The sequence below is a fragment of the Lactuca virosa genome, chromosome 4 (genome assembly GCF_052849685.1).
Source record: "Lactuca virosa cultivar CGN04683 chromosome 4, Lactuca_virosa_CGN04683_v6, whole genome shotgun sequence".
Lineage (NCBI taxonomy): Eukaryota > Viridiplantae > Streptophyta > Magnoliopsida > Asterales > Asteraceae > Lactuca > Lactuca virosa.
Window position 1 is genome coordinate 16,160,001 of NC_136429.1, and position 12,758 is coordinate 16,172,758.

The following is a 12,758-nucleotide window of genomic DNA, read 5'->3' on the forward strand; positions in this document are numbered from 1 at the left end:
ATGTAGTTTGAGATATTTATTTCAAATCGGAGCTGATTTAATTTTCAATCGGATATATCGTTGTAGTTTTTACGATCTGAACTGAGAGAGATTGCTTAATTACATCATCTGATCGAGCTGATTTAAGTTTCATTCAGATATTTTATACGTTGAGGTGAGATATATTCAAAATTAACCAGGTTCTCATATTTACGACTTTTTTTTGTGAGATATATTCGATATTAAGATTGTTTTTGTTTATTTATACAGATCATTTGGTTTATTATGTCGAATTCTAGTGTTATTGATGGTGATTTTTATTCTTCTATGTGTGAGAGTGAAGAAGAAGATGTTGAGAACTCATTTTTTGAAGGTATCAGTTATTGAATTATTTTGTTTTTTTTTTAAATTTTGTTGATTATCATTTATTGACATATGAATATGTTAATATGAATAAACTGTTGTCTTATTCATATATGAATAAACGTGTGATAACTATATATTCGTTTTATTCATATATGAATAAGTTATCTTTATTTTATATATTTTGAATCCTCATGAATTTTATGTATTCATATATGAATGTTGTATTAATCCATTAATAAACATTGTTTTTTGTTTTATTCATATGAATTTCATGTATTCATATATGATTGTTTTATTCATGCATTCTTATATTGATTTAGATTTAATATTTTTTAGGTGGTGAATCTTCGAGTTCAGTAGATGATGCGCAATATTGTGGTGATATAATTGGAGAACATGTCTATAAGCCAGCTGTAACTGTTCAACTTATTCCATTTAAAGGTTTAATCTTCAAATCATTAAAGTTGGCCATCAAAATGTATTCTGAGTATGCTGAAATTGGTGGTTTTGATGGGAGATTGAGCATGCAGTCAAGGTTTGATAACAAGATTATAAAGAAGAAACATGTTATATGTAATCGTGGTGGCAAACAGAAAAAGAAATCTTGTGACACATTGGGTACAAGTGGTGTTAGGAGGAAACGAAATTCAAATTCAAGAGTTATTGGTTGTCAAGCAAAGATTATATTTGAATCTGTGTATGGAACTCCAGATTATAAAGTTTTTCAGTTTGATGAATTTCACAACCATCCACTTGAGAAGAGAAATGATTTAAAAAAACCGAGGCAAATGTCATATTCAGAAAAAAGAGTTTATAGTGCGTGCTTCCACATCAAAATATAGGCCCAACTATGGCTCATAAGTTGAGGGCAAGTCTGAGAGGTGGGTATGAGTTTGTAAAGCCCAAAGTAGTTGACTATAAAAATTTAAGGAGAGATATCAACAGGGTTATAGGTTATAAAGATGACCAAATGATAGTAAACACAATGAATGACCGTCGAGCTCACTATCCAAATTACTCATTTGAGTTTAACTGTCAAGATGATGTTTTGGATTGTATGTTTTGGGCTGATGAAATGGAGAAGGCATATTATGCTGAATTTGGTGATGTTATCTCGTTTGATGCGACTTTCCGAACAAACAAGTAAGTTATTCTATCTACTTTTTTATTGCTTATTCATATATGAATATTTTAACTTTTACGTTTCATGTTCAGTTTTTATTGTTGAAATTATTCTAATAATATATTGTAATTGTATTGATAGATGAATATTTTTATTTTTACTTATGAATACATCAAAAAATGAACAATTTTTTTTGTGTGTTAGGTATCAAATGGTTTTTGTTCCATTTACTGCTATTGACCATCATAAAAAATCAGTTATTGTTGGAGCGGGTTTGCTAAGCAATGAAAGCATTGAGTCCTACTCTTGGTTGCTTAAAGCGTTTCTTACAACTCATGGGAAAGAACCAACACTTGTTTTAACCGATCAAGATGCAGCAATAAAACAAGCTATTGAGAATATTTTTCCTAATTCAAAGCACCGATTATGTATGTGGCATATAATGAAGAAGTTGAAAAACAAGGTATTATTTTAATATATTTTAAATATGTTACATAGTATTTAGTTATTCATAGAAGAATATGCTATTTTTTTCAAATATTAGCTTATTCATTTATGAATATTTATTGATATTTTACTTATTCATATTTATTCATTTATGAATAAGTATAGAAGTTTATATTATTTTTGTTTTAATACAGATATCAGATGATTTATTTACAGACACAAACTTTAGAAAAAGATTCTCGAAGCTTGTTTGGGACATGAATATGAAACCTGATGTATTTGAGGCGAAATGGGGTTTGCTTATGAAGGAATTCAATCTGTAAGACACGAGATGGTTTGAATACATGTTTACAAAACGTGATTCATGGATACCTGGATATTTTAATGATATTGCAATGTGTGGTTTGATGAAGACTACGTCGAGGTCAGAGAGTATGAATTCATTCTTTAATACCTACTCAGAAAGTGGTAATTTACTTTTGAATTTCATGATTAATATGACACTGCCATTCAAAAGCAAAGGAATACTCAACGAGAGCTTGATAAGGCATCAAAGAAAGCATCATATAAAATGCAAACACCTCGAGAAATTGAACTACAAGCATCAAAGGTTTATACAAGTATATTATTTTTTGAGGTGCAAAAGTAAATATATAAAGCAAGTTTTTTCTGTACATACTCGTATGTTGGTATTGAAGATGGGTGGGAAGTTTATATTGTGCAACACAACAACACTAAAAGCGAATTTAAAAATGAATTTAAGGTAATTTAATAGTTTTTTTTATGAAAAATGTAATGTTTATATATATTCATATATGAATACTTATATATGATTGTTCATATATGAGTATATGAATGTAAATGTTTAATTTTTGTTTAAATTGTTTTTTCATTTTTTATTATGTTTTTTTATCAGGTTGGAATAAAAGCTGAAGAGAAAGAAATAAATTGCAGTTGTGAACATTTCAAGCGTATGAGTGTTTTATGCAGACATGCTTTTACAATAATGATGAGATGTGGTGTGAAAGGAATTCCTGAAAGGTACATTCTGAAAAGATGGAGAAAGGATGTGATATCAAAAAATTATCGTTTTAGTTCTCTTCAATCTGATTCAGGGGATTGTGAGAATATGAAGCTACTCAATGATTCATATTATAATTTTGAATTATGTTTGGATATTGTAAGAGATGACAAAAAGAAATTGGCTTTGTTTGCTGAGAAACAACAGATGCTGTTGAAGGAAGTTGAGAGTGAGAGTGATTGTACATCTGCTGGATTGAGAAGCAATACGGATGGTGAAGTCGTATGCAAGCTTATGGGTGTTTCTTTTCCTATTCCAAAAGAGATTAATAATCATGTTCCTTAAGTTCAAAGCAATAAAGGTTCTGGAATCAAGAAAAGAATTCCAAGTGCAGGTGAAGTAGTATATGAAAATTCTAAAAAAAACATAGAATGTGTTCAGGGTGTGGAAAACGAGTTCCTTACAATTTACGTACATGTCCAGTAAGAATTGCAGCTGCTCAATCAACAAAAGACATTTAGGGGTTTTTTTTTATGTTTTTTGGTTTTATTCATTTATGAATATATGCATATAATAACCATAAACAATAATATTCATGTATGAATAATACACATTTATATTGATATGGTAAATTGAGATTTGAAATATATGTTCTTTTAAAATGAATATATCATATTTGTTTTTTAAATAAGTTATATTAAATAAGTTATATTGATATGGTAAATTTATATGTGAAATACACATATTATTTGTAAATTATTCATAAATGAATAATTTATCATTTATCATTGAAAATGTTATTATTTACATATTAAAGGTGAATGAATATACAATGTTGGTATTCAATTATGAATAAACTTAAATAAAATTGAAAACTAGTATAAATGAATACAAATATGTGAACTTTGTTATACTAATAAATAAGTTATATTCATATTTGAAATTTTTTATGTTCATATATGAACTTTGTTATACTAACATATTACTCCTAACTTAATCATAAATGAGTATATCATATTCGTATTCATTTATAAATAAAGAGAAATAAACTTTGAAAATATTTGAATATAAAAAATGACAGAAATAAGCTAACTTGTTTCTACTAATAAATAAGTTATATTCATATATGAAATTTGTTATATTCATATATGAACTTTGTTATACTGACATATTACTCCTAACTTAATCATAAATGAATATATCATATTCGTATTCATTTATGAATAAACAGAAATAAACTTTGAAAATATTTGAATATAAAAAAATGACAGAAATAAGCAAACTTGTTTCTATTACATAATCATTCAACACAAGATAATAAAACCTGTTCATAAGTATTTCACAAACTATTTAAACGATGTTCAATAACATTTAACAAACCACTTAAAACTTTTTTCGCATAATCATCTTACATGTACTTCAAATTCATTCATCTTCAACACAAACTATTCTATAGCATCACACTTCATCACAAGAAATCATCAATATTCTTTTAACCTTTTTTGAATTGTTTGCATAGCCTTCTATGCATGATCAGTACGCACTTTGAATTCAACTTTTTGATATTTTTCAGCAAGATCCAACACCTTAGCCTTCAACATGTTAATTTCAGAAGTTAGCATTCGGTGTGCATACCTTTGCCTGAGCTTCTCTAAAGTAGTTTGTTGAATTTCACTTTCTTTATGAAGACATGGTTTCCACTTTGAGAGTGGTTGTCCCATATAGGTCTCCATATGTCTCATTGCAAAGACCCCACAATCAACTTTGTTTTTAACTGTTCTCCATGTCATTTCAAGTCGTTGGGGTATGATACTTTCTTTTGAGATTGCATTTTCTCTTGGATGGTTTATTTCTTTAAAGTATCTCACAAACAAAATTTTCTGATCATTAAATAAAATAAAAGTTAGATATGTAATAAATTGGTTCTTTTATGTTGTTGTGAATTGGGTACATACCAAAGGTTTCAATAGTACTCCGTATTTCCCTTCATAATCCCCCTCAACTGCACTGTTTTCCAGAATTTCAATTGATGGTTTCTTTAAGTTGAAGACAATCACAAAAATGTGAGCACTTCTAACAACCGGAAAGAATACCTATTTTTATGTATATAATGGTAAGTATTTTGTTGATAATATATATATATATATATATATATATATATATATATATATATATATATATATATATATATATATAACAAGTTTAATTAACATACCATGTCAATATCTTTTATGGTCAAGATTTTTTTGTACCCATCGGTACTGTCATGAAAGTGCTCCTTGAATTTTTCATACTTTCTTTCATCAGACAATGTTGAAGTTAGATAAGCAGTCTGTAACCAATATAATTTGAAGGATTAGTAAATTGTTAATCATAAATGAATATATCATGTTGGTATAATAATCATAAGTATATACTAAAGATATTTATTTTTGATTTTTTTATTCAAAGATGAATACATAATCATATGTGAATTTCAGTTGAATTTACATAATTATATTAAAGAATACATCATATTGGTATAATCATATGTGAATTTCAATTGTGAAAAAAATATAATGTTCATAAATGAATACATCATATTGGTGTATTCATTTATCAATAAAGAAGAAATTAAGGTTAGAACATAACTTACAGAAACTGCAACTTTTAAGAAGAGTCTGTATGGTGAATTTCCAAAATCCCTTTCCAGTTCTTGGTGGTTAAGTAAATCAGCCCAAGTGTCTAAAACTTCTCCAAAAATCTCTGTGCTTGCATATAGACTTTCCATAATTGCTCTTTCTGTTATCTGACCATATTTTGTCTGGACAGCCACATCTCTGCAAATATATAATCAAAATGTCATACATTATTATCTATATAATAATCATATATGAATGTCTATAAAATAAAGTTACTTACGATGTATTCCCTTGTAAGTTGAACAACCACTCACAGACAATACTCTCCTAATGTGTCAGTTTAGGTTTTGTGTCTATTATTCTGCATTTGAAAGGTGATTTGAAAGCATCGGCAAGCTTCTTCGCTCTTGGTTCATCCAGATCATGCTTTGATGGTCCTATGTCAGTAGGAATTGCTACAGATATTGGTTTTGGATTAAGAACATTTTTGTTTGCTAATCTAATAACAACCTTGTGATGGTCGTCTTTGATTTGTTTCTTTGTAAGTGGTTTTTTTGGTGAAGATTCATTAGATTTTTTACTTGAAGTTTGATCTGAATCTTGACTGAGACCTAGACTAAAACTTGGATGAGTATCTGCATGCCAGGAGATTTATCATATAAATAGTTGTAAGTTAATTATAATATTTTTTTTTATATTTTGAGATGTTTTTCCAAATTGTTACCTCCTTCATTTCCTTTTGTCTTGTCAGCTTTTTGTCCTTTTTTGTTTTCATTTTCTGACTTTTTCTTTCCTGAAAGATAAAGAAATTTGATTAAGTAATTCATTTGTGGATAAGTAATGTATTCATTTATGAATAAGTAATGCATACCATTATTTATGAATAAGTAATACTATATTTTGTATTTATTCGTATATTGTGTTATTTATTTGTGAATAATAAAACTTATTATATTCATTTATTAGTGAATCAACTATTTACCTCTATCTTATGCATTTCCTTTCTCAATTTCTGTTTGTTTATCTTCACCTGCATCTTTCGTGTTCTTAGCTTCTGCTCCTCCTTTATTTCCATGTTCAGAGTTTTCCTTGCCTGAAACATATACATCATATATGAATATTTTATATTTTTTACTCATTTATATAGTGTATTATTCACTTATGAATAAACAATGTTATTAAAAAAATCAATATAAATATTGTAATATATTTTAAATCATTCATTTACCTGTATCATCTCCCTTTCTGTTTTCAACTTCTTTTCCTTGTTTATGTGCACCTTCTGATTTTTCCTTTTCTGCAAGATCCATTTAATGTTATTTATTAAATATAATTAATTAATGAATTAGTGAATAAATAATAGGTTGACAGTAACATACCTTGAATAACTTGACTGATTAGAGTATTAGTTTTACTTTTAGTCATTGGTGACCCTGGTTAAAATTTAATAAACAAAATTGTTATTGTGTATTAATATTTTTATATATTTTTTAAAAATACAAGTAAGACAAAATTTACCTATATCAATATTATCCAAAATAGTTTTCATTTCAGGGTCATTCCAGATTTCATCTTCTTGACTATTTAAACTTGAAAATCCAGTTCCAAGGACATTATCCACAATGTTGTCAACAACTTTATCCAACAAATTTTCATTTTCAGTTTGTTGAATAGTCTCTTCATGATTATTTGTTTCTTCAGCATCATCATCTTTTTTCTCTACATCATTATCATTTTCATTGTTCTTTCCATCTTTCTCTTTTACTTCAGTTTCACCATCTTTTTGATTCTTATCTCCATCATTCTTTATTGATTCATTCTCTGCTTCATTTGAATCAAGCAAGTAATCCACTTCCGGTTGACTTCCATCATTATCATTTTCTTCTTCACGATTTCCTTCTTCATCTTTATTTTCTTTTTGATCATTTGTTTTTTGACCCATTATTGGTGTCAAATTGATACCTTCAACTCCAGTTTCATTATTTGGAAATTCAAAAAGTGTTGTGCTTTCAGTTTTTTCTCCAACAATTATATTTGTCATCTTTTCTTTGAAAATCCTAAAACTTTCCTTTTCAGGGAACTTTGTTATCGCATCATTGAGATTTGAATTCAGCTTTTCTTTCATCTTCTCAAAACTATTAAGAATTTTAGATATTTTTGATTCATATGCCTATGTAATAAAAAGAAGTATGATTAGAGATTAATATAAGAATTTAATGAAATCATATATTATTAACATGTTCAAACTTATTACCTTAACAGAATGATATTCATCTTTATGAGAATCACTGTCTTCAAGATCTGTATCTCCTTCATCTTGTTCATTAACAAATTCTTCATTTAATTCTCCAAGTCCAAATCTACCTTCTTCTTGTTCAAATGTCTCTCGATATCTAATTTTCTCTGAACTCCAATAACAAATTGTTGGACGTTTACGTGTTACTATTAAAGCTTCTGAGTGGATGTTATCAGCATAGAACAACTGCACATAAATGATAACTAATTGATATTCATATATGAATAAGTAATTCAAACCATTACTTATTCATACATGAATATATATATATATATATATATATATATATGAACAAGTAATATTATTTTTTACTTATTCATATATGAATAAGTAATGTAAAGAATTACATGTGAACAAGTATATTTTTCTTATTCATATATGAATATGTGATATTCAGTTATGAATAATTAATATTATTAAAAATTGAGTGTAAACATTATAATAACTTACCACCAAGAAAGCTAAAGGTCCAACAAAGTAGCTGTTATCTGAGTATGGTATGTATGAGTTCATTGTTCTGACAAGACAGTCCAAAACATAGCTGCACCAATCTATGTTGCTGATATCTGTTTTTCTTGAAATATAACTCAAAGGAAACAGGTTGCATCTTCCCATTGATGTTGACTCACAAAATGTGTTGACAAAAAGAACTAAGAAGTTCAATTTGAAATTGAAATCAGCTTCTGTGGTACCAACGATAACTTTTTGATCGCATTCAATCGGATGATTGATCCTTCTTGAAACCGTTGCTTTCATTCATCATAACTAGTATCATCTTTAGGCCATTGATCCAGTTGTGTAAGTATGGTTCCACCTATTGGAATGCCCAACATGTCATGAACAGACTGTGATGTTACTTTCAGTTCCTTTCCTTCAACATCTATCAGCATTCTCTCATAATTAAATTTTTGAAGAATATAAAATCCCAGCTTCAATGGTATGTCTGTGATTTTCATTTTTAGCAAACTTCCAAAACCCATAGATCTTACACACTCTTTTTGTTTTTTGCTCAACCCAAGGATTATAGATAGTAATGCCTCTGGTGAACATCTGTTTTTCATCGAGTAAAATTCCTTTACCACTTGTTTTTTTCTCTTTCTTGATTGGTGACTCCTTTTTTTTTTGCCTTCTTTGATGGACGACTACTTTCAAAATCTGATTCTGAATCATGTAGTTGTCGTTTTTCAGGAGTTTTCCTTTTTGATGGACTTTTTCTGCTTTGATGCTTTCTTTTCTTTGGTGTTTTTGTTTCTTTTTTATCTGGTAAATGAAAACATATAATATTTGAATAAGTTATTGATATATGAATATGATATATGCTCGTTGATTTATTAATATTTATTTATTACAAAAATATAACTAGTATATACAATTTTATTAATATATGAATATATTAGATATGATAGGAATTTTGTACCTTTCGCATTTTTCCTCTTCAAATATGTTTCTATCATTGTTGTGGGGTCTTTATCAGAAATACAAATCTTCTTACCTTCATGAATTAGTGAGTAGAATATAAATAATTTTGTAATACATTTTACAAAGAAAATATTTTATATTCATAAATGAATAAATGAAGATAACAATTATATTTATATATATATATATATATATATATATATATATATAGATATATATTTATATATTCACATATGAACATAAATGTATGAATAATTGTATCAATAAAGATTAGCTTTTTAATACAAACAAAGCTACCATATACATTTATTATCATATGAATACAGGAATTCAATAGTTTTTTTATTATAAAACATATATAGATTGTGATTGAATTATTCATATGTTAATAGAAGAAAATTATAGCTGAGATATATAAGTTATTCATAAATGAATATAATAGATGTATACATATTTATGTTGTTCCAAAACAAAACAACACAAATGTATGAATACTTGTTTCCATTCACATATGATTAGCTTTTGAATACAAACAAAGTTAAGCCATATATTTATTCATATATGAATACAAGAATTCAATAGTTTTTTTTAATATAAAACATATACAGATTGAATTATTCATATGTTAATAGAAGAAAATTATAGGTGAGATATACAAGTTATTTATAAATTATAGCAGGGATATAAAAGATCTGATATGTATTTTATACCTTTTTGATTTTTCTGCATTGATCGTGTTTCTCTCATTGTTGGTGAATCTTTATCGGAAATGTTAGTCTTCTTACCTTCATTCAATAGTGAGTAGAAGATAAATGAGTTTGATATTCACAAATGAATATTTGAATAAAACATATATATTCATGTTTTTTATTCACATATGAATATATATGTTATATTCATATATGAATAGAACATATATAAGTCATTTTTGTTTTATTCATATTTGAATAATGTATATATGACAACAAATTATGTTCTATTCATATGTGAATATAACATACATATTCACAAATGAATATTTGAATAAAACATATATATTCATGTTTTTTATTCACATATGAATATGTATGTTATATTCATATGTGAATAGAACATATATAAGTCATTTTTGTTGTATTCATATTTGAATTTTGTATATATGACATCAAATTATGTTCTATTCATATATGAATATAACATACATATTTACAAATGAATATTTGAATAAAACATATATATATATATATATATATATATATATATATATATATTCATATTTTTTATTCACATATGAATTTGTATATTTTATTCATATGTGAATAGAACATATATAAGTCATTTTTGTTGTATTCATATTTGAATATTAGTTTTGCTTATGTTCAGAAGTAAACAAAACATATCTAAGTTAATCAGATCTAAATGGAATACCTATTTTATTTACCTTTTTGATTTGTTTTTGTTTGTTGTTTATATGTATGCTTCACTATTGGTGTTGTTTCTGTAAGGGTAAGTAGTTAATATTAGGAAAGCATAAGCAAATGTGAAGTAACGTTTATATTTTGACAGAAAAGTTGTGAATAAGTATGAAAAATGAAGAGAATATGTAAAATCATTTATATATCAACTAATAATGGATGATTCTTACAAAAATTTCAAGTAAATCAAGTAATAACGAAGGAGAGTTACGAGAATGAACGATTATCACAAAATTTGAAGTAAACAACCTAGTTTGAAGAATGAACAGTGTGAAAACAAAATTTTTAGTTCTAAATCAACTAATAATGAACGAAGATTACGAAAATTTTCAAGTAATCAAGTGATAATTTTAGAAATGATTAGAAATCGTTAAAAATCGAAGAAAAAAGCGCCGATAGTTACCTTTCATAGTCAAGAGTGAGGAAATAGTTTCGTTTATGCTTTCGTCGGAAAACATTTTTCTTCGTTTTCTTCTTCTGGATGTTGAGAATCCTTTATGTTACTGAATGCTTCTGCAAATGGTTTTCGTGTTATGGGGTATCGAAGAGGGAAATGATGGTTTTCTGTCGAGATTTGATGTGTGATGAAATTACTCAAGTGCCCTGACAGTTTAATGTTTTTGGGTTGTTTACAAATTTGTCACCGCTCATTAACGTATTTGGATTATTTACAAGTTTGCCACCACGCGTTTTTTTAGCTTATTAAATGATTGGCTGAGAATGGTTTCTTCATTCTCAACCTTTTTTTTTCTCAATTGAACCCTTCTCTCTCTATATATATATATATATATATATATATATATATATATATATATATATATATATATATATATATATATATATATAAAAGACCATCTTAGACCTCTATATTCAACACCAATTTTATGTTAATGAAAAATAAATCAAACATTTTAATGGTGCACTAATTATGATCTTTATCTGTACTTTAATAATATAACAAAAGTTAGTAGGGTTAAATAAAAATTTAAATGATAAAGAATTTATTATTTCATTATTAAAATTGATTTTTTTTATTTTATTTATTTATTTTTTTTGTTTTTAGTGTAAAATTTTAATATGTCGTGGAAGTGAGAACTTTAGTGTTCAAAAATTAGCATTTCGGCATTTTTATTGTTTTGTAATTAAACTTGGTCTAAAAAACCAAATATTGATAAAAAAACCAAATATTGATAAAATATATGAGAAATAATTTAAATAGTGAAATCAAATTTATCAAAAAAGCGTTATTTATATGAGGTCAATTATTTTGTAACCATAATAGTCAACCGTTTTTAAATCTCTAAACATTGAGTTTTATTATTATTATTATTATTTTAACAGGCAGAATTTTTTCTTATATTTCTTATCGTTTGTACTAAAAAAACATAGCTAGTTATAAAAATTAATAAATACCATTATCTCAAATATTTTAGTAATAAAAGATTTTTATAGACACAAATTAATATAAAGATTATATTGGTCTAATATAGTTTTGTTTTCTGATATTTGATTTAATAATAATAATAATAAACAATAATAATTGATTGGTCTAATACATGGTTGTCAAAATCGCGATCCTGATCGTAGGATCGATCTTACGATCCTACGTATGAAAAACGATCTAGATCGTAAAAGGATCGTATTTGGGGTAGGATCGCAGGTAGGATCGTAAGATTGTAGGTAGGATCGAGATCCGATCCGATCCTACCTTCCCTTGCTTTTTTTTTTTTTTTGCAAATAATTTTTTTTTACCCCTTTATGTCTTTTACCATTTATCAATTACCATTTGATATTATGACTTATAACTAATATTTTGAAGTTTTTATAACTTTTGAACGAAAAATTGAATATTTGAAATATTTTTCATGATTAAAAATTATAAATTAAAATTATATTTTATTTTATGAAATATTAGGATCCCGATCCCGATCTTGCAAACCCAAAAACGATCTTAAGTGGGATCCGATCTTGACAACCTTTGTCTAATATAGTTAAGTTATTAAACATTGTTAAAATAAGAGAGCGCAAATTA

General features: G+C 26.5%; 1 protein-coding gene across 1 annotated transcript; it reads left to right on the forward strand.

The window, feature by feature from the left end:
* The first annotated feature begins 1,195 nt into the window (after positions 1-1,195).
* Positions 1,196-3,281, forward strand: LOC145104144 (protein FAR1-RELATED SEQUENCE 5-like). Its single transcript, XM_079041424.1, has 7 exons — positions 1,196-1,488; positions 1,673-1,931; positions 2,110-2,234; positions 2,329-2,347; positions 2,433-2,535; positions 2,614-2,678; positions 2,832-3,281. Exons 1-7 carry the CDS (start codon positions 1,196-1,198, stop codon positions 3,279-3,281), a joined length of 1,314 nt encoding a protein of 437 aa, XP_078897550.1.
* The last annotated feature ends 9,477 nt before the right edge of the window (positions 3,282-12,758 follow it).